General features: G+C 35.4%; 1 protein-coding gene across 1 annotated transcript in view; it reads right to left on the bottom strand.

Annotated features, from left to right (window-relative positions):
- LOC118186245 (gastric triacylglycerol lipase-like) overlaps positions 1–24,209 on the bottom strand; it is a 57,921-nt gene that overhangs the window by 20,138 nt on the left and 13,574 nt on the right. Inside the window, exons 2-6 of the mRNA XM_035356335.1 lie at positions 22,628–22,826; positions 16,620–16,734; positions 14,130–14,280; positions 7,112–7,204; positions 6,838–6,990 (exon numbers count right to left, since the gene is read on the bottom strand). Of these exons, the coding sequence (XP_035212226.1) occupies positions 6,838–6,990; positions 7,112–7,204; positions 14,130–14,280; positions 16,620–16,734; positions 22,628–22,826 (711 nt within the window). The remainder of the gene's footprint in view (positions 1–6,837; positions 6,991–7,111; positions 7,205–14,129; positions 14,281–16,619; positions 16,735–22,627; positions 22,827–24,209) is intronic.

Raw genomic sequence — 24,209 nt, 5'->3', positions numbered from 1 at the left:
GACACGGAACGCGAGAAAATAAAGTATTTATGATTTTATATAATTATTATCATTGTATAATTACTACTATATATACATATTATTTTATATAATTATTACTACTGGGCCTACGGTAAAATTCCTCTCGTTTTAGTTAAAAATGTTCTTTCAAAGTTATTCTCCCATTCTCTACATCATAAGTGAGCTAGAGAATGAAGATGTTCATTAATCATAAAATGAGAAGATAGTCAGGTTATGGTCTAAGGAATACTTTGAATTAATACTTCCCCTCCAAACTCCAATGCAAAGTGATTAAAAATTTGAATTATTATTATGAAAATTAATTCCTTAGTGACTGACTAGTATTTGCCTTTCTCTTTTAGAAGTCATTTTTCTCTCATTCTTTCCAAATAACAGCATATATCATTTGATTATAGTGAATTTTCTTGACATCCCACAATACAATTTAAAATCGTTTGGAAATGCACTCCTTCTCTTGAGGTTCATGACGCGTCTGAAACCCAGCGTATAGTTCTTCAGTGCTTAGCATAAAGGTACGGTACTCAATTCTTCATCTACAGTTACGATGCAACCCCATAGTTCACTTTTGTTACAAAAAAAAAAAAAAAAAAAAAGCTTAGGTCTGACTCTTTTCTCCTGTTGTTTCTCAGAACTTGATGTCCAATGAAGCCTTGAATCTTATGATCTAACTTCTTGATAAATCCAGGTTCTTGTATCCATCTTTGTGTTATTGGTCTGCATAGTGGTAAAGTTTCTGCTAGTTTACGTACGATAGATGCTGTACAATTGTTTTTAGCTTAGTGGAGCATTTCATCAAAAATTATTCATGGACATTTAGAACGCAATTTATCTGTTAACTGTCTATCTCCAGAGTAGAATCTCTGAAACCAGCAGAACATGTGAGGCACTGTCAACTGCATCCTCTTCATACACTTGATAGATGTTGCACTCGAAACACTCAACTGCAGTATTGTTTTTACCAACTTCATACAGTAACCAAGATCCGATGTGCTTCTATAGCAGAAAAGTTTAGCTCCTGCAATAACTTAAATGCACCAGTTCTGATTTATTGATGAAAGATTCCAATCATTCAGTATCATCTGTGACGTAAGTTCTCCAATTACAGTTTGCATCTACAAAAGGTGCAGAACGTTTGCACATATCAAATTGTATTCATTGCGCAAGCCCCAGGCAAAATCCTGAATTATTTGCTTGTGTCAGCCATTCGCCACGGTGAATATTTTAGGCATCAGAAGAAAACATTCTGAACACGTCCGATTTTCATTAAAACAGGTGTAGGTTAACTATTCTCTCTCTTATTTTTTGTTTGTTTGGTTTGTTTCTTCCTCCCCCCCACTCCGAAATGTATCATCTCTTTCTGAATGTAAATTTATCAATGCATAAGCCGAAAAGTAAGATTTTTTTGGTTAAAACCTTCAGCCAAAATTGAAAACCAATGTGTGAGTCGAATACAAAGTGGCTCCACGAATTCAACATGTGTCAGCTAATCAGCTATCAGACGACATATCGCTTTGGTTTGCGTATCAGAAACCGTTTGATCATTCATGTCCGAAATGATCATTACGTGAGGAGATCCCTTCTTTCCTAAAAACTTTAAACTACTGTTTTATGAATTCGCGTGGAATGATCCACAACATCATAGTACATGGAAGGAAAAAATTTCAGGGCAGTGCATATGATATAAAACTGCAACAAGAAACAGTGAAAGTGGTAATAATTTGTTACAAAAAGAGTTCATAAAAAATAACTAAGAAAAAGAAAATTAAGCCTGCTCAATTTAATATAGAATGTGATCTCCCCTCACTTGTACACACGTATCACAACGGGTTTTCATGCTGGCAGTAATGCTGTTAACCACAGTTTGGGGAATTTCTCTCCGCCAGCTGGGAGGTCTTCAGGGAATTTACATATCTAAGAGGGGGATATGTCCGTCAAACTGCTTTTCCATAGCAGTCTCATAAGTTCCCCATTGGACTGAGATCAGAAGATTTTATTGTCGACGGTGTCCGATCAATATCTTCACTTTCAATGAATAAGTCAACGAGGTTTGCTCGATGGGGACGAGCATTATCGTCCATAAATAAAAAGTGAAATCCCTAAGCCCCTCTGAAATGTTTTACATAAGATTCTAAGAACTCATCCTGATATCTCTGGTTGGTCACAGATCCCGCTTTTGAAAACGCGTACAAGCGCATGTCCCTCTAATCATTATCCTCCCATACCATCACACCTTCATTACCAAAACAATCACGCTGCATAATGTTCGAAAAAAGATTTCGCATTCCCGATTCCTTCAGATGTAAACAGGTTTAGAATCTGATATTAAACTCAATCTCAACTCATCGGTGAAGAGAACATGAAACCACTGGTATTCACTCCAGTTCTAACGCTCTTTGCACCAATTAAAGTTATCCTTTATTATTATTATTATTATTTATTATTATTGCTGTTGTGATGACAATGAAACACATACCTGTAGCTTTCTGGCTTAAAGGCCTTTTTATAAAGCCTTCCGTAGACAATTTGCAGTGATACAACAGTTCCAGCATCGGCTTCAAGCTTTGAACTTAACTGCCACAACGGACAGTTATTGCAAGATATCGATCTTGGAAAGCAGTTGTTATTCATTTACGACCTTGTCCTGGTCTCTTTACTACAGTTCTGAAATTGTTTTCATATCGTCGAGATTGCCTGTCTTGAAATAGTTACACATATCACTCCTTCCATGATTGTCTGCCGTACTTCTAGCCCACCAGCGGCCGAGCGGTAAAGTCGCTGAACACTGGTAGTTCGGTCCGAGGTTCGAATCCCGCGAACGGGCTGGCTGCATGGGCGTTTTCGAGGTTTTCCCCATGTGTAACGTGTATACGAGCCAGTTTCCCTTAGGAAGTCCTCCACGAAGGCATTCCTCCCTTTAGGCAGATAGCCCTCGAGGCTTTGCCATAATCACACACACACTGCCGTACTTCTAAGCGGCAGACGATTCGCTGCTTCATACATTTTTCAAATGATACCTCGAAGCCATAACAGACTGTTTTGAGTCCCGGTATGCACTGAAATAATGCGCTGTATTAAAAATTCTCTCAGATATGCATTTCGGGTAAAGCGCTTGACTCACCATCAGATAACGTGACGCCTTGATTTGTAAATCAGAAATAGTGAAATCACTTTTGATTTAGGCTTGTACAGTAAGACCCCGCTTAACGCGGGGGATACGTTCCATCAAAGTAGAGCGTAATGCGAAACAGCGCTAAATGAGGCTATCTTTACATGTAAATATTGGGGTTAGGGGAAGATGGCTAGGAAATTGGTTAGGTATTAAATTTAAAAAGTATGTTTTTTTAATAAAAATAAAACCAAACATTTATTTCTTAAAGCCCAAATTAATACCACATTATTATTTCTTGCAAAAATAAAAACAAAATATAAATAACAAAACGAATATTCTTAAAAAAAAACAAATAAAATTCTAAGTCAGTCATATTTAGTTAGCCTTCCGCGTTTTCAGTGTTCTGCCTTTTTGTGACAAAAGCATCTAATGTTGTTTTCCTTTTTCTTTTGCGTTGTTCTCTTAAAAGTTCTTTATAAACGGATAGAGCATCTCTAACACCACGCCTTACTTTTGAGCTCCTGTCAAAATTCGGATCATTTTCAATGAATTGATCCATTATTTCAGTTATAGTAGACAAATTCCTTTTTACAAACGCCATCGAAAGTTCTTTTTGCTCTTCTTCTGAATCACCGCTGTCAACATTTTTGTTTTCTTCTTGTTCAGTTAATTCCTTGAGCTCATCATTAGAAAGACTAGCCGCTGCTTCTTGAATTATTTCTTCGACATCTTCCACATTTACCCCTTCAAAACATGTCTGTACAATACCGCACCAAACAAGAAATACAAGTACACTCTTTCGGATATGTATTTGAAACCTATCGCTGCATAATATTTCGGGGAATCCTCGTATGCTGCGAGCGATTTCGTGGAATCCCCGGGTTGAAATAAAAGAGCGCTAAACCGAAACAGCGCTAAACGAAACAGCGTTAAGCGGGGTCTTACTGTATTTCCCACATTTCCTACAGAAATAAATTTCGTAGATTGTATATTTCAGAGAATATCATTATTATTGGGTATGCAGACATAAATTATGACATGTGTGCATACTGATGAAAGTTCAAATAACTGTTCGTCTAAACTGGATTTTCAGAGGAGTTAAAAGTAAGTCCTCAGCCATTCGTAGCCTGGACAAGTGGTCAGCTGGGTGCAGGACCTCCAGCTAAACAATAACAATTCGATATCTGATCCTGATTTTCATTTTTTCGTTAACGAAAAGTGAGTTTACTAAGTGCAATGGTATGGAGGGAACTGAAAATGATATTATTTATAAGGCAGGAAACAATGATTAAATTAAGGATGGTGATATTCTTGCAGATTTGGCGGTAGCAGACAGACTTCAGAGTCAGACACCGATATTGAGAAATTTGATCACTTTACGTAAGAATTAATTAAAGTTGAAAGTAATTTTTTCTCAATTATTTAACTTATAATATCATTTTTTGGGATCTAATCATTTGTAAATCTTGAATTTGTGTGTAAGGTAACACTAAACTTCAGCAGCAAAACATTTTACAAAAATTTCTAGACTTTTACACGAGAAATATGCGATATTTAAAATTAAGCAAAATATATATTTTCCTCTGGTATTTTTCTTTTTTATGCACAAAAATTATGTTTTCATTTGTTATTGGTGTATTGTTGTACGTAAGGTATTATGATTATGATGCAAACTTTTCATAAGATAAGCAGTAGTTTCATCTACACACGAAAGCAAATAGATACCACGCTTTCTTCATGCAAAACGTTTCAGAAGCAATCACCATGCTTCTTCTTTTGTAAGGTTCCTTTAAATTGAAGCCTAGATAAATTTAACGTTAATGAAAAGGAACGAAAGACATGAATTTTAAAAGTGCAAATATTAGCTTTTACGCAACCCAAGAATTATAAACAGCAAGAGGCATCTGTTTAAAAATCTTGCCTCAGCTCTAAACTAAGATGGTGTGTTTGGTGTTTTTAATTATGGCAAAGCACACTAGGGCTATCTGCCTAAGGGGAGGGATGCCTTTCGTGGAGGACTTTCTAAGGGAAACTGGCTCGTATACACGTTACACATGGGGAAAACCACGAAAACGCCCATGCAGCCAGCCCGTTCGCGGGATTCGAACCTCGGACCGAACTACCAGTGTTCAGCGTCTTTACCGCTCGGCCGCTGGTGGGCCTCTAAACTAAGATGGAAAAAATGTAGCTACAAAATTTATGAACATACGAAACTGACTAATAAGAAAAATCTGGTACTATTCGCTTTCGAGGGCCGTAAAAAATCGCCAAACTATTGTTGATGCCAATGCTGCCAAAAATAATTGCGGCAAGAAAGGAAGTATAATAGTAGTAAATAACTATTTAAGATTGATGTTTTAATTTAAATGAAAGGTTAATTTCATATAATACATTTTAATTTTCATAATTTATATGAAAAAGGTTAAACATGACTGAATGGAAGCATAAGAGTAAATAACTATTTCAGATCATTTAAACAAATTTAAATTCTAAACAAATACGTATTTCAGATCATTATTATAATATATATAAAAATTGCTAAATATAACTGAATGGATGCCTGCATCGCTATTTCGCTACCGACTTATCTCTAAAGGATAATTTCATGTTGTTGGTTGTTCAAACGTAATTTTCTATAATGAATGATGCCTTTTCTTTGAAAATATTCTCGGTAAAGTGCAGAATCGCTCACTTATTTGTTTGCCGCTTTTTACAAGGGTAAAACCAATTGTTGTCAATTTTCTTTTACTTTTTAAGTGAAAATAGGTCGATGTGTACATAGATAAAGTCAAAGGTGTGCGCAATGCCATTTTTGTGCAATTCTAGGATTTTTTTTAAGTGAAAATAGGTCGATGTGCACATGAATACCGAGTATGTGCAATTCTTAAAAACGTGTCAAGCAGTGGGTGATTCTGCCCTTTACCCAAAATTCTATTGTCGAATTTTCGTCATGGGCAATTCCCAAATTGTTAAATCCATAGGATATCAAAAAAGGATTTACAATAAAAAAAGGATAATATAGAACTATATAAACTTACGCAATCTGAAATCAGCGCGTACGCTAGATTTGGCGCGTTGTTAAATGGGCGCGTTTGCTAGATTTGGCGCTTTTGCGCGTACATTTTCGCTGCAATTTTATTACGGCCCTCGAAACCGAATAGTACCGAAAAATCTTTGAATTTCGTAAAGTATTTTATGAAATTTTCTAAAAGATCATCTAAGTTTACGATTAAAAACATGTTAAAACTCCCAAAAATGTATAAGGTATTTCTCTAGCCTTATTAGCATGGATTCGTGATGGAATGGCCAGCACACTCGATGCGTATTCGACAGGTCGGAGGTTCGAGTCCTGAGGAAGGCGTTGCTCATTTTTCATCTCTCCTGCTTTCGAAATAACCTAATATTTCTACAGTGGAGCCCGAACTAAAAAGGTGGTGGATAATGATTCTCCACCACCAGGATTTGGCGATTGTGTCCCCTAATCTCCAGTCGCCGTTTAAAAGGGGGATTATATAAGGTATTTCTCCCACTTTCTTAGCATGTCTTCGTGGTGTAATGGTCAGCACACTCGGTGCGTATTTAAGAGGTCCAAGCTTCGAGTCCCGGAGAGGGCATCGCTCATTTTTCATCTTTCCTGTTTTGAAATAACCTAATGTCTCTAAAAATTAATATACTATTTAATAAAAACCTTTATAATTGAAACTCACTTCATTCAACTCTTTCAGGTCTGTGCCAAAGAAAAGAAACATTACATCCTCACAGATGAATCGCTCTCTGGTATCGCAAACGAATTCACTCAGCAGCTTCATCAATTCGCTATTCGGCAAGAACTCGTTTACACCCAGAAGTTTAAACAGGAACTGAAAGATAAAAATCAAAGTTAATTTTTGCAAAACTGATTAAAAAAGAGACGGTTAATGAATATCATTTCATTACAGCGAGTAATTAGATTAAATAAAATTAACTCAGAATGAAATTTACATCAACTTCTGAAGTAAATGGTGCCAGGTAACTGATGGCTGAAGTAATGTATCCCACAGTCGTCACAGGCGCTAAAGCTACGAAAAGTCGGATCTGAAAATGGAGATCAGAATATTATGCTATGAAATGTTGAATTAACTAAATAAATCAATAGCCACTTAGGTCAATAATAAAGTAAATAATCAAGTAAATAAATCTGAAAAAAAAAAAATGGTAAAACTATTTTGCATGGTTCTTAATACACTGACTACCAATAAGTATTTGGACACCTGCAATAGAAAAGAAAAACTAACTTTATTCAAAATCAATAGTTGGTAGAGCCTCCACGAGAGGTAATTACAGCATGGACCCTCCAGGGCATACATTCCACAAGTCTTTGTATGACAGCTAGTGATATTTTCTTCCACTCGGCTTGGAGAAGACATAGAACTTCCTTCACCGATTTTGCACGGGTAGCATTTTGCACCTCTGAATTCGGCGATGCAACTCATCCCAGAGGTTCTCGATAGGCTTCAGGTCTGGACTCTGGGCAGGCTAGTCCATTCTATGAACTCCATTGGCACCATACAAAGCCTTAGTTAACGTCGAAACATGACAAATGGCATTGTCGTCCTGAAAGTAACAGGGGTCCAACCCGTAAAACTGCCACAACGTAGAAAGCACATTATTATCCAAAATAGTGCAGTAGGCATCGGAATTGAGCTTACCATGAACGGGGGCCGAGGGTCCCAGCCCATACCAGGAGAAACACCCCCAGACCATAATTCCACCTCCGGCAAACTTGACTGTTGGCACAATGCATTCTGGCAGGAGACGTTCTCCAGGTAGACGCCAGACCCTGCCATCCGAATTGTAAAGGGTGAACCTTGATTCGTCACTCCAAAGAACCCGTTTCCACTGATCTACGGTCCAATTTCGATGTGCTTTGCACCACATTAACCTAGCAGCACGGTTGGACTTTGTGATCAAAGGCTTATGGGCATCAGCACGATCATGAAAACCTAGCAGATGTGCTTCCTTATGGACGGTATTCAATGAAACAATACTCCCGGATGCCTGTTGAAACTCCTCGCGGATGAGGGCCATCGGTTGGGTGCGGTTCTTCTGAATTTCTCTGGACAGCACTCGTCGGTCTGTATCTCCCAGTTTTCTTGGTCTGCCGACTCGGGGCACATTCCGACAATCACCGCTCACCTTCCTTATTCTTAATCACATAAGCCACTGTCGATTTTGGGTATTTCAGATCGCTAGATATGTCCCTTAAGGATCGGCCACATTTGTGATACCCGATAATTATACCTTTCTCGAAATCAGAGAGCTCCGAACTGCGAGGCATCTTGCATGCGACTAAAGCCAATGCTGTTTCCTACACGATATATACCGGCAAAGACCGTGGCGTACCTTAGGACCGCAGATATCGTCATTTGCATAGGTGTCCAAATACTTATTGGTAGTCAGTGTATTACAAGACTGTACAAGACCTTCACAAGACTGTAATTTCTAATTTGCAAGGCTACTTGGATAAATTCATTTAAATTCAGCAGGTACGTTTGAAATAATGCGATAAAATAAAGTAAATTGACTGATTTGTCAAAATTGAAAAACTTAAATGTTCAGAGCATAAGCCAGTGGGTTTTCCCATCTAAATACGAATAATCTGGAAACGTTTAGATTCTACTTTTGTTAGGGTTCCAAGATACGCAAATACAAAACTGAGTCTTGAAACAGAGCTAAATGACAGGGACTCTTACATACAAAAAGTATATATATGTTTTATTTCCATAGTTAAACGGGAAAATTATAGATAAAAACCTTCCGAATTTATTATATTTAAGCGTTCGTTTTTCGTTATTGATAGCGGTAAAATTCCAGACTAATGCCTGGATGGGAGAAGCATGGCTTAAATATGGGCAATATCAATTTATAGCATTTCAGAGCCTTATCAAGTGGTCTTTTTTTATCCGATTCATCACCTGGCCATCTTTCTTTCTTTAAATAAGTCTTGTTATTTTGTCAGCAATTTAACATGGCAACATGGATTGGTATTATTCAAATATGGCAAAGCGCACGAGGGCTATCTGCCTAAAGGGAGGGACAGCCTTCGTGGACGACTTTCTAAGGGAAACTGGCTAGTATACACGTTACACATGGGGAAAACCACGAAAACGCCCATGCAGCCAGTCCGTTCGTGGGATTCGAACCTCGGACCGAAATACAAATTTTCAGCGTCTTTACCGCTCGGCCGCTGGTGGGCCTCCATCGAAACGTGGAATCTTGGTATTAACGAAAACTTTTCCGTCTACTGCTTATTCTATTGTTTATTCTATAGTTATTTTACTGTTTAAAAGGGTTTAAAAGGGAGAGAGTCTCGTTACTATTCTTTTCTAGTATGTCTCTTGAATGCCCATTTGGCCTTTGTAACAAATGGGCATTCAAGAGACATACTAGAAAAGAATAGTAACGAGACTCTCTCCATATTCCATTCCCTCTGCGTCAATCAAAATCTAATAATTTCAGAGCCCAAATCACATATTATTTTATTTCCAAAACCGGGCAAATCGCTACAAAGGCTACCTTGCATTAAAATCAATAATAGAAGAATCAAGATCTCAAAAGAAATCAAATTCCTCGGATTGAAAATTGACCAAAAGTTTTCTTGGATCCCACACCTCATGGAAATTCGGAAGAAGACCCAAACTATTTCTAGAGCCCTCGCAAGGATGCAAGGCACAACGTGGGGCCTCAAGTCGAGGATGCAAAACATTCTCTATAATACCGTGATCGAAAAAATAATCCTCTACGGGGCATCAGCATGGACTCACCCTATGACAGTGAAAAAGAAAAGACTCTTAGCTTCGATCCAACGCCCCTTCCTCTTACAAATAGCAAAAGCATACAGAACTATCTCAACGGCAGCTCTCTGTGTATTAACAGGAATCCCACCCCTCCACCTGAAAGCAAAAGAAGATGCAGACTTAGCCACGTTATTCCACCTCAAGAAAAACATAGAGGTAGAAGATCAAAACCTGTGCCCCCTTGATTTTGAACAGCCACGAAATCCTTACCTAAGACACCCTGAAGTACATGCAAAACTCAGAATATCTACAAAAGAAGACACCCTCAGTGTACCTTCATTTCCAGTCGTGTACACAGATGGGTCAAAAGTTAAACGAAGAAGTAGGATGCGCGTTCTTTGCACTCCTCTCAGAACAAGAAACAACAGAATGGAAAGGAACCTAAGGAACAACAACAGCGTTTTCCAAGCTGAGCTTTCAGCCATAAAACACGCTATTCTATGGTCTCATCAAAAGCATCTAACATATGTTACCATCTACAGTGATAGTCAAGCGGCAATTAAAGCTGTCAATGATGCAAGAAACAAATCATCAATAGTGCAAGATATCTACGATTTATTATCACAGCGCAAGAGAACATCTATAAAAATAAAGTGGGTAAAAGCGCATGCTGGACAAGCCCAAAATGAAAGGGCAGATGCGCTTGCTAAAAATGCAGCTCAAGACCCATCTCTACCTCCAATCAATGTCCCATTCCCTAAATCGTATGTGAAACATATGTTGAAAAAAATTACATTAAAAAAATGGCAAACTGAATGGGAAAATGCAGAAGTAGGTAGAAGGCTTTTCAACTTCTACAAGAAACCCACATATGATCCATATGTGGGTCATATGTGGGTCATCTTATAACTTCTTCATAAACATATTCTTATCTGGACATGGTCCTTTCCCCACGTACTACTTTGCACGAAATTTGAGCGAATCAGACAAGTGCGTATGTGGGGAAAAGGCAGACCCAGAACACTATATTTTCAAGTGCCAGCTCACAAAAGAGCTACACTGCAAAGGAAGGTCACAAATTACGCCTGAGTACATTAAATGCATGCTAACGATACCTCATTTACAACAAAAGGTTTCCTTGATTATGAAGAAACTTTTTGCATATAAAAGAGAAGACATATGTCAAGATGCTATCGCATCTGTATAAATACCTCTTATTCTACAACTTGCAAAAATAATGCAAGATTTCAGAAATATTGCAAGTGTCTGAAACAGGCTAAATATGGTATAAATAGTTTTTATAAAATAGTTACATTAAGAATTTGGACTGTATTAGTGTAATAATTAAATCATTAATTAAAAAATAATGTAAATAATATACGACTCTATTAGATATATTAGTGTAAATGTAAGTATTATGTGATTTTCTAATGTATATTTTCTGTATTTATGATACATTAATTTACAAAAATAATAATGTAAGACTTCAGTGCTGATGCATTTGTGTGTAACAAGTTTAAAAAATGAAAGGAAATGTATTAATAAGAGAATTCGCCTTAGTAATTCAACTAAGTATGATAAAATGCACAAAAAAAAAAAAAAAAAAAAAAAAATCTTCAATTAGCTCTTTAAAATAATGTTTATTTTAATTCGATGTAACTAGATATACTAATGTAAATATATTGTTTGTATGAAGTACAATGTACAATGAAAGTTTGTATGTATGTTCGAAGTAATTATGTTATTTCAATCTGCCATAATCCAACTTTTGTTGATAGGTTAATTTCTTTGCAATAATTGTATACTATGTCTTTGTAATTGTATATTCAATACGTAAGTCTAATTAATATTAATGTAAAATTACTATGTAAATGTCTTGGTAGGCTAGCATCCGATGCGGGCCAACTAAAAGCCCAGCGGGGTACAGTAGTGCGACGGAGCAACACCTGTAAAAGTCACTGACGAAGTTCTGGTGCTCCGTCCACTTTTCCCTGTCCCTGTCCCTGTTTAAAAGGGATATATGAATGCCGCTATGACGCATGAAAATTCCTATATGCATTGCATGAACTTCAGATTGCATGAATGGCGGTTAGTTAACAAAATTAAGATTTAGAGTTAACAAACTAGTTCTCTATCAACTAGTTCTTATCTGCCATTTATTTCAGTTATGGTTCAGTTATACGATTTATTTCAGTTTCAGTGATTATTATAAGTTAGTAAAAAAAGCTTTTGATAAAGTTTGCTTCAGGATTTGCAGCGGTGAATAATGCATTTGTTAATTAGAGTTATAAATAAAGGTAGAACTACGCAATATTTTGACTTTTCGTTGATTAAAGTGGTGGTATACTGTCTGGCTATACCAATGTAAATTTCATCTAAGAAAATCTCATAGTAACCGAAGCGAATAATTGAAATGAAACATGATGCAGTGAACCTTTTCTGAAACAACCGCCCAACATTGTGACAAATCGAAACCTCTTCTGTAGTTGTTTATTCAGGTGAAGAAGGTCTTTTCATGGATCCGAGGTACATTAAGTCAAAGATTTGTCGGGCTGCCCTTTAAAGGGTTTGTGGCTGGATCATCGGCCGGGGGAGCTGGGAGCTTCGTCCTTGTAGTAACATAGTAACAGTTAGTCAAAGAATCGAGCATTTGTGACTGTCTAGCGAGTATAACTTCTTCGTCTTTCGATTCTATATGTGTTATCGAAGTAAGATAAGTCAAAAGCTCTTTGATTCTGACGTTGACATTACAGCAACCATTAACAGATTTTTAGTGATTTTCCATTCCGGTACCGGCAATGAAAAAAAGTCGTTTATACAAACACCACTGTCTTGCCATTGTACCTGAAGTGAAAACATGAATGGGAGTTTGAAGTCCTTGGTTCTGAAGGCAATGGCGCAGTGGTAGAACTTTACCAAAGAAAACCAATTTCGATTTTTGCAACAGTATTGGTTATTACAACCAGAAATATAGCGGTCTCTGTTGCAAGATTTCGCCAGGTTGAGTTCGATCAGAGATATCGGGCAATGAAATGGAATTTCAGTGCCTGCAAAATTTCAGAAATCTGAAGTAGAAAAGTACTGTATCAATGAGAAGTCCAGGCTATTTTTAGTAATATTTACACATCTCAAATTTGGCCCCTCCGGCAACTGCGGGTACTGCGGAAATGATTTAATCAAATTCCTCGTCATTATAAATATCACGAATACACATCAAATAGTTTTCTGGTTGCAATTTTCTAATTTCGACTATGCGTAATATATGCTTTACGCATGCTCGCGTGTAAAGAAATGTTTAATAAAGTAAACAAATAAATAAATAAATATTAAGCTTTTTTTTTTTTTTTTTTTTTTTTTTTTGTAAATTTTGATACCCTTTAGATCATAATTGCTTTTTATTTCATAAATTACGGTTTCATATTTTTAATTTTATAATTTCTGCATGCCATCTAACCAGATTTAAATTGATGATCTATAATCCGGGAAAATCGATAATCCGGAATCGCGAAAGTCCCGACGAGTCCGGATTAAAGACTTGACTGTACTATATATACGCCAACTGACATTTCCAGAAAGAAAACACATTTTTGTAATAATTTCGACCAGGATGAAATTTTTTCAAACATAAGAAAGTTATCGTAGTTATAAATATTTCTATAAGCAAAGAACGAAAGAGAATGTGCATTTTTAAAGGGTCTTTGGTGATAATAATTACTTTAGGAACATTGTTAATAGTGGTAAGAACAGAATTTTTAATTTAAATTAATTGTGTCCAATAGACAGTGACGGCACACACATACACTCATATATATATTGTTTGGTATGCATTGCTCTTTAACGAAAAAGGTCCGTAAGAATTTTATTTATTGCAACTTCTTGTTAAGCATTTTGCTACTTCCCACTATTGAAAGCGGAATGAGGCAGATGAAAATATTCATTCATTAATAAATGAATACATGCATCATCTGGAATAAAATGATGTCACGCTTGAAAGGAATAATTGTTATCTGCATTTCACAACACGCGATTTGCACAATGTGACTATTTCATTCACGTATGACCAAAATGAAAAATTTCCTCGAATTTTCGGTTTTTCCTCAGATGTTAGAAATTTTACGCAAAAGATAAACGTCATTCCTTTTGTTTAATAAACGTAATAATGTCATATAATGTCAGAAATAAATGAGCCTGTATTGAAAGTAGTTATTCGTTACATTCTGTACCTTTTCATTGTATTCTGGCTTTTCGGAAAGAAGGGCAAAGGCGACTGTCGTTCCCTGAGAGTGGCCGACGTAGAACAAGTCCTTCTGCCCAGTAGAGTTCAGAACGTAATCTATCATAGCTGGTAGATCGCGTTCTGCAATCTCGTCAAAACTATAGAAAATACAGAAAAAAAAAAAAAAAAAAGAAGCTGTAATTTGAAGATTTAATTTCAGCCAAACCCTAATCATGAAAAATTTTGAAAATAAGAAAAAAATATTAAAAGACGTAAAACATAATAAAAATTAAAATACATAAACAAAAAATCTGAAAGGTTACAGATTTTAAATTACGTCCAAAGGGGCGCTTTTTTTTAACATTTTATGTGTTACCTTTATTTATTAAATATCATGTTCTACATACTCAAACCATAAAATCCAGTTCAACAGTAATATCGCAAAATAATTTTTAAACCTGCATATCTTTAGAATTTTCGATACAGAGTCTCGTTCGCTGGAGATTAATTTTTTTTCCGTACAGTGTTGCCGTTGCTCGTTTTGAAAACGTTGAGTCTGTTAATCAAAAATTCGTTGATATGGAATCGATAATAAAATATGAAATCGATAATAAAATAAATTTCAAAATTCAAATTAGGGCTTCCACATGCCCATATTCTATGGAAGATTACGTTATTCAAATTTTGATAACTGTAGTTTTATCACAATGCGAGAAACATACATACATTCATGCAGCTTCTTCATTATTTAATTTCTTTAAATATAATACAGGGCGATAATATTTGGCGGCAACAATTTGAAAAGTGAAAGAACGCTTATCGTGAAATGACGAAAAATGCCGAAAGGAAATTAATAGTCCTTCGGGTCAAACTGCCCCTTTGGACTAACAAACGATTTTATGTCAGTTTTTATATCATTTAAACATAGAAAACAATAAATATCTTTTATTAGAAATTTTCTTCTACCATTAATAACAAATATTCATAAAAATTATCTGTCAAATAGCTTATTAATTAAATGCATATCAGTTTACAACTGTTACATGGATTACTGAAAAGTAATATAAAAACTGAAATAATTAAGAAGGACGTTTATTGCTTTTAAACCGCTCGTTTTATTAATTCACTATCAAGTTTATTATACATCAAATTATTTATTATTACATAATAAAGAAAAGTTATTAACCACTGACTAATGGCAGAACTCCTGGAATCAGTTAAGCACAAGAGCTTAGCCAATTACCAGAATTCCCAGTTATTACCAGTTATCAGACCATCATTTACTGGCCGCTTGCACCTTCTTTATTAATTTTACGTACAGAGATTTGGCCTACACTGTGAAAATTTATTAACAACACTAGGCTTTCAATGAGTCCGTTTCCTTATCAATTTTATCTATATTCTTTAGTAGTGTCTGTTCTGAATGAAATCTTATGTAATGTTCGTGGTCAATATTGAGATGCATTTTGTGAACCCAAATTAAAAATGACACTCAGCTTCAACTTTCCTTTAGATTTTAATACAATATGCATCTTTTTATTCAAATTAATTTATGAGATCATATTTACGGGTATATCAACTGAAGAAAATTTTATTGGAATAGCGGAATCTATGAAGCAGGTGAAATTTACTTTAATTACTTTAGCGATTTCATACGCCAGAAAAAAATGATAACTTAAAAATAAAAACTGTGAATAAATTTGTTTACCAAATGTAACAAGTCAAAAGTCACGTGCGCTTTCATTTTTATTTGTGATTCAGTGGCAACAGTGCAAACGATGTTTTATTCTTAGGATTTTATTTCAAGGAGTCAATTTTGGGATTTGGATATTGAATTGCGACGGAATGTTTGAATGTCGATACTTAAATAAATGTTCTTGTTTTGTGTATATGTTATATCAATACGTTTCTCTCATTTATGTTTGCAGAACTACCGTATAGCATTATTTCTCATTCTTCAGTACATTCCATTACGAGAAAAAGTTGTTTTACATTTCATTACGAGGAAAAAAAATCGTTTTATAGGAAAATACGGTTTAATCTGGATCATCCGGCATCGTTGAAGTTAAAAAGCGTACCAGATTATGGAACATTTCCTGTATTCAGTTGTTTATTTTCTTCGTGCTCTTTAAATTTAGATTTCAGAAAAGAAAAAATTTCTTGAAGTATTATACTAGAAACAGTAAGACTGTCATAAGAGAGAGCGATATATTGATTTGCGTTCAAAATGAAATTGTACAACTGCAGTTGAGCGACATGCATAGTGTTAAATATAAATTGCATTAATCATTAAAATTGAATTAAGCAGTTCCATTTCTAATTGCAGATAAGTGACCATAAAATTAGTAAAGTCACCACCGTATATTGACTTAAATATAGCTAGAAAATTAAGGACGATGTATATTCAAGGGTAAAAATATCTCCGGAATTTAAATTTGGATTAAATTTTATGCATGTATTTTTTAGTTATATTTTTCCTTAATGTATTTCAAATCACCTGAAATTCCAGAATTCCTTCTTGTCGGGAGTGTAGTTCACATTACGTCTGGAGTACGTATTGCCTCTGACATTTCCCATCCAAACATCGTAACCAGCATCTGCCAAAATAAATCCTGCAAGGAAAGAATAAGATGCTATTACAAGTACAGAAATAAAAAGCTGGGTGCTACTTTGGTAGACGGTTGCACGGATTTTGGCGATTTGTTGGCGATTTTTCTTTTGGCGAGTAATACAACTTATGGTAAACCCATTGATGGATAAGTTATTTATGGTAACCGATACTTTGTTGTCATTTTATTTAAAAAATAATGTGTTTTATTGTGCATAAATTCCGTGTTTTAAGTATTATTTATGGCTTCTAAATATTAAAAATCAATTTAATTTTGCATTTTTATTTGAAATAAATATTTTATTGTTTATCATATTTTATGAAATTTTATATTGTGGATGATGTAACCAATGACGTCACCTTACTTTAAAAGTAATTGGTTTTTATATGTATAAATTTAATCTAATGTTTTAAACATTATTTATGGGTTTTAAATATTAAAATACAATTTAATTTTGCATTTTTTTAAAAAATGATTTTATTATGTATGAATTTTTAAATAATTTTAATTCTAGGCGTGATGTAATAAGCTCTCTGATTGGTTATAGAATATTTGTGCATTAACAAGCTAAAATCAGCTCCCTGATTGGTTACTGAAAATTTGTGCACTTCCGCGCCGTTTTAAAATTTAATTCATATCTTCGAATTCCTTGAAAGATGTCTTCAAAGATGTTATTTAAATTATGATTCCGATTTTTTTTGTGGTACTTATCAATAAGCAATAGGTTAAATGACTAAAAAAATGTAAGTAAATATTTTTCCTTTATTTTATAATTGTATCCTTCAATTTTTTGTTGAAAAAATTAATACACTATTTTCAAAAATTGCTGAGATAATTATTGTTTTAATGTTAATTATATTCTATATAACGTATTTTAAAGTACTTGAATTTAATAATATTCTAATTCTTTTAAATGTTGGTATGATGGTTTTTAATTCGATATTCAATTTCAGTAATATTTTAATCTAATTAAACGTTGGCACAATGTTTTTATAGCGGTATTTTTATTCTCTTTGCTATATGAAAGTAATAGTAACCTTACTTTACTATTTTATACTCATAGTAAATGTATTTATTTACCCTTGCTGCCATCTTAAAAAGCGACATTTTCAACAAAAAATTAATCCATTACTTTTAACGATATTTATTTTTTTTTTTAAGCTTTGAATACTTTACTATGCGTAAAAACAGCGTTTTTCAAGATGGCTGACGTTTGTAAAAATCGCGCCAACAATTGCGCCAACGTAAATCGCCAAAAATCCGTGCAACCGTCTACCAAAGTAGCACCAAAAGCTGTGACGAATCCTTTTTAATTTTTTAAGCCCCCCTGCAGCCCAGCGGTAAAGTCGCCAACACTGATAATACAGTCCGGAAAATGGGCGTTTTTATAGTTTTTTTCTATGTGTAGCGTGTATACGAGCCAGTTTACCCCTAGAAAGTCCTTCACGAAGGCATCCCTTCTCTTAGGCAGAGAGCTCTCATGTGTTTTTTGTTGTAATGAAATAAACCTAACCAGATGAATCCTTTTTTTTTTTTTTTTTTTTTTTTTTTTTAAGACAGGCCCACCAGCGGCCGAGCGGTAAAGTCGCTGAACACTGGTAGTTCGGTCCGAGGTTCGAATCCCGCGAACGGGCTGGCTGCATGGGTGTTTTTCGTGGTTTTCCCCATGTGTAACGTGTATACGAGCCAGTTTCCCTTAGAAAGTCCTCCACGAAAGGCATCCCTCCTCTTAGGCAGATAGCCCTAGTGTGCTTTGCCATAATTAAATACACCACACCACACCTTTTTAAGACAATCATCCACGTTTCCATACACATTCGTTTATGGAGGTGGTAGTTTTAGAAAGGTGATGCTTAACACTGATATTTAATTATATTCTCAGAGCACTGGTAGCTTTTAGATGTGATCTTTAAGCCTTGAAATGGCCTACAGTAATTGATTAATTCGGAACTAAATGTATTTTTCTCCAATATGCATTTAAATCAGGCCTAGACAGAATGTAGTTTCAAACTGATTTAGGCGACAACCTACGGAAGGCTATCAGGAAATTTAAATAAATTTAAAGAAACGAAATAATAGATAATAAAATTAAATAAAATGCAAGGAAATAAATTGATGTCAAATAATTCAATAATAGTTTAAAATACTGGAACTCGTTTTATTTGGAGCTGCAAATGGAATTATGATTTCATTCAACGATTGAGAATTAATGAAGCCAGGCTGTAGATAATAAAGACAGGCTGTAGATAAAATTTTAAGGTAAATGTTAAGGTTGCTTCAATCCATATTTACTCTCTTACCCTGTTCTAATTCTGTTATGTAGATATGCAAGATAAAATTCTAAACTTCAGTTAATATAGCCTTTTAAGTTTCTATTTTTTAAAAAATTTTGATTATTTTCTCTTTCTACCATAAAATTAGTAGTATATTTATAATAAATATCTCTGAAATACGTCATTTTAAAAATTAATCTATGCCATATGGTTCTTATATAACGCTAATGACACAAGCATAATTGCATCATCAATTTTTGCACATGACAAATGTCAAACAGAAGTCTTTTTTGCAATAGTAATGTAAAATGTACTAAGCAAAATTTTTAACAAAACAGTAAAAACAAAGTGGCATGAATATAAGGATGTAGAACCATTAGGCCATTTTGAAGCAGAAGACATGAAAAATGAGCAATGCCATCTCCGAGACTCGGACATTGGACCTCTCGAATACGCGCCGAGTGTGCTGACCATTACACCACGAAGGCATGCTAAGAAGGCGGGAGAAATACTTTATATACTCCCCCTTTTAAACTCGAACCCGGAACTCTCGATACGCGCCGAGTGTGATACCGTTACACTACGAAGGCATGCAGAAAGGGGGGAGAAAATATATATACTCTCCCTTTTAAAAGGTGACTGGGGGTTAAGGGATCCAATAGCCAAATCCTGGTGGTGAAGAATCATCATCTACCACCTATTGGTTCAAGCGCCATTGTAAAAACGTTAGGTTATCTTGAAGCAGAAGATTTGAAAAATTAGCAATGCCCTTGCTGGGACTCGAACCTGGACCTCTCGAATACGCGCCCAGTGTGCAACCATTACACCACGAGGGCATACAGAAGGGAGGGAGAAAATACCTCATAAGAAATCAACGCATTTCTATGCCCATGTTTTCGTGGTGTAAGAGGTAACACGTCCAGATGATAACTGAAAAATCGGAGCTTCGAATTCTATCGAAGGCATGGTTGGATTTATACATTTCCTGCTCCAAAAACTTGACGCCTCTGCAACATCACGTCTCTGCTCTTATACCAGTATCATCGCATACTTTTTACGCTTTTCTATGCTGTGAAAATGTCCTTCGCCATTTCTTTTGTATCGCTATTTGCAATTCTATGCATACAAGAAAAGTAAACTTTGTAATTATGCAATTAATATTACGGATGCGCGGCTTGGACGAATTTAGCTTTTGCATATTTAATAAAATGTTATGCTAAGATTAAAGAAATGTTCAGCCGGCCATGAATGCCTTCATATAAAACCCAGTTTGTATTATCCTCTACGGTCTACGATAAACTCAAAATTTTCATTGAATATGTATATTCAAGTAACCCATCTCTTGTACTCTGTTTCACTTTTATACGAAAGACTTAAAGAAGTAAAATTTTCGATTAGGTTAGATAATTTGAATACGAGAAAATACCTGTTTAAGGGATGAGATGACTTCGTGAAGGACTTTCTGAGGAAAACTGGGTCGTATTCATGTTAAATATGCGGGAAAACACGAAAACCACCCAAACGAAACACAAAAGCAGCCAAACAATTCGGCAAAAGCAGCCAAACAATTTGGCCCAGGTCGAACTATCAGAAATCAGCGGTTTTAACTACTCGGCCAGTGGTGGGTTAGCATTTTCGGTTAACGAAAGATGTTCGAAGATAATTTTCACTTTTACTAAGAAAGGTGAAAAACTGAAATTCGTTAGGCAATTAATAAAATTTATTAGGTCATTCGGTTAGGCAATAGCTAATGAAAAAAATATGGATATGGACACTGCTTGACTTGCTTATACGGCTGTTAAATTATGCACATTTTTTGCTGCATTTCTCTTAAACTTTTTTCCCCGAATTTCATTAGATATATTTTCATTCAATCAATTAATTTCTCACTTCGCCGCAAGGAGAAGCTCAAACTCAAAACTCGAAAACGCCTTCATTAAAAATCAAAACGCCTTCATTAAAAAATGTAAAATACAGAAAAACCTAAAACACCAAATAGATTTAAAACTTGTTAAAAAACAAAAAAATTAGATTAAAAATTAAAAATTAGAGTTTAAATTAATTAAAATTAGGTAGAAAGACCGATTTTTCGGTGCATACAATTTTTCACCCCACTCTGAAAAAAGACACTGAAGTTGATGCAGAAGCTGCCTTTATTCACCATCTTGCTAAGTTTGAAATGTAAGCAAATGGCGGTGTCGTTAGGCTTAGTGGAGCTTAAACAACTTTTAAATTGTAGATAATTCTACAACTATTGCATGCAGATTAACTAAAGGCATAAAAACCTTGACTGGAACATAAGAAAAATATTTTCGCGTTTGTATGGGTTCGTGGATTTGGAGTGATTAACAACACTTGATGAAGAAAGAAAACACAATTTATTAGTCAGTATTAGTCAGCATAGCTCCAAAAACAGGTTTACAGTTGTCGAAAAACTACGAAAAACACGCTGAAACAATCAGCACCACAGTCTTCAGGCTATAACGGTGAGACGGCTTCACGACAAAGCACTAGAGTACAGCTTCTGACTCGGTTTGCTCTTTCTAGGAACTCAACGTATTCTCGAGATTCTCCACAACTCGCGATGCACTTGAAAATACAGTTGATAACCTCAACGATGCATACTCTAGATGCACCAACTCGCGATACGCTGACGAGACACTCAACGCTAGACTGACGATCAACTCGATAGACTACTACTCCTAGTACAGGCAGGGTTTATATAGCTTTTGGCCTGCCTTCGAAAACATTCTGGGACAAACCAGTAAGGATTCGTGGTGGTGAAGAATCATAATTCACCGCCTTTTAATTCGGGTGCCACTGTAGAGACATTAGGTATTTTTGATACGGGAAGACGTGAAAAATGAGCAATGCCCTCGCTGGGACTCGAAACTCGAATCTCTCGAATAAGCGCCAACTGTGCTGGCCATTGCACCACGAAGGCATGCTAAGCAGGCGGGAGAAATACCTTATAAGTTCTTTGTCCTAAAGGGAATTTTCCCTTTTACGTATAAAACGGTGTAAAGCGAAAGTACCATCTATCATTTTTTTTCGACGCAGTGATTTAAGACAAATGTAATTCTAGAGCAATTAAATTTTGGACAGTTTTGTACGATTTTTTAATTGCTTCGTTATTATCCTAAGTATCTTCAAGTCAGTTTTTGTGCATGAAGAATTTTTTAAAAAATTGATGACTTAGTCGATGTAAGAAATACTTGGGCCTAAGCAAGAAATACATCCAGTCTTTAAATATCTTAAACTGTAAACATACAAAATTGTCCCCGGTAAAAGATACAGAATGGGGCTTCCATTTTTTCCCAACGAGTAACTTACAGCAATTCCAATAAAGAGATTGTGATCTTTTCTATAATGATTATTCCATAGCTATCTATGTAATATACGTATGGAACAACAATACTGGTATCTAGTTCTTTAGGGGGGGGAACTATGTTTTTAGGTTTTTAACTTTGTCCCTTTAAATAATAAATATGTTCACTACTTTTTCACTTTATTTGAAATTAATGGAAAACTGTATTTGAGATATATATATATATATGTGTGTGTGTGTGTATGCATATACTTTTTTTTTTTTTTTTGCTAAGGATTGATAATGAAGCACTTACCTAAGCTCTCGTTAGGAAAATTTATGACCCAGTCGGACGAAGCAGAGAGGAGACCATGTTGTAAGAATACCACATCTTTCGGCCCAGTGTTCTTGTTGACTTTGCCGTGAGGGATCCTCTGCATGGACAATATGAATCCATCTTTAGTTTGGACATAGTGGTCTTCTACAGGGTAACCCTTACTTGAAATCAGTAAGCTCTATGCAAAAATGAAAAAATAAATAAATATAATAAAGTGATCGACATGATTACAGATGAGTTTCTACTCCTGTTAATGTTACATTAACAAGTTATACATTGAATGGAAAAGAAAATCTCTCAGCTTCGGATTTGCCAAAATATTATTGTGGAACGTTTCTGAACAAAGGGCTTTTTCTGAAGGCGCTTAGACTTCAGAATAGAAGTAATAGATCCAATGTATGATACTGCTCCGTTGACCGCTTAGGCCTCCAGTAGATCCTAACTAACAGAGTTTTTTTCTTTGACTGTTCAGTAGTGAGTGACGGAGGACGTGGGCACTGTTCCTTTACCATATTGGTTAATCAGTACAGCACCACGTCCACCATTATCTAGAACATCCATTGGGACTTGCTGCCATCCAGCTGCCCGGGCATCAGTACCAGTTGGGATGGTTTAGTAGTAAAAAGATTATTTAAAATCTGTATATCCGATCAACACAGTGGCGTTGCGAAGGGGGGCAAGATGATGTATGATGCCCCTGGCGCCGTTTGCAGAGGGGCGTCAAATGGTCTCTAAACAAGATTTTCATCACATCACTGTATTTTTTTCGGGGGCGAGACAGGGCGCCAGTTATGCTCGCTACTCCACTGGATCAACATTTGTTCACAAGTCTGTATGATCAAGGAAACTATATGGATACTTCATTGAAGACAATAACAAAAAGCATGTTGATGTGAGAATGGCATACATTTCATTATTACCTTATTATCATTTATGTAACTAAAGAAATTCACGTGTAAATTAAGAGTAATTTCCGGAAAGTTCATTTTTTTTCCAACTCATGTACAGCTTGTCACTTTAGTTTTTTAGGTTACAAAAATAAACAGTTTTGGAATCTAATCATTTAGAAAAAATTTGTGGTATTCCCCCCCCCCACTACGCTGTATGAATCTCAATATTAAAGTTTATCAGATTTTTCATAAACGTTATGGCCTGAGTCAATGACATGATCAGGATAAGTTGATAAGCAATGATGACATTAACAAAACCTTGTAACGTTCCCTTTTTCTCAAGAAACGTGGGGACAGGAAGAGAACTCCTCTGGCTTAGCTTCACCCTCAGAGAAAGGGCAGAAAACCATGGAGGTAGGAAATAAAGTAGAAAATTTATTCTTACCTCCCATGCAGAAAACCTTCTCGTTTCTGCCAGACGGGGGGTGGGGACTTTTTCCCCGGTCGTATGTGGGAGTAAAAGAGAGCATTGGTATTCAAAAGGAAAAGAAACGACGTGGTGAGTTGCTTGACCCGTTGTAGAAAAAAATGTATCTTAAAGTTTTTTTTTTTTTTTTTTTTTTTTTTTTTTTTTTTTTTTTAAGATGTAATCTGAATGTAATTATATATAA

Source organism: Stegodyphus dumicola, chromosome 4 (genome assembly GCF_044657685.1).
Source record: "Stegodyphus dumicola isolate Sdum_Otavi_A_Nest chromosome 4, ASM4465768v1".
Classification (NCBI taxonomy): Eukaryota; Metazoa; Arthropoda; class Arachnida; order Araneae; family Eresidae; genus Stegodyphus; species Stegodyphus dumicola.
This window is presented reverse-complemented; position numbering and strand designations above follow the sequence as displayed.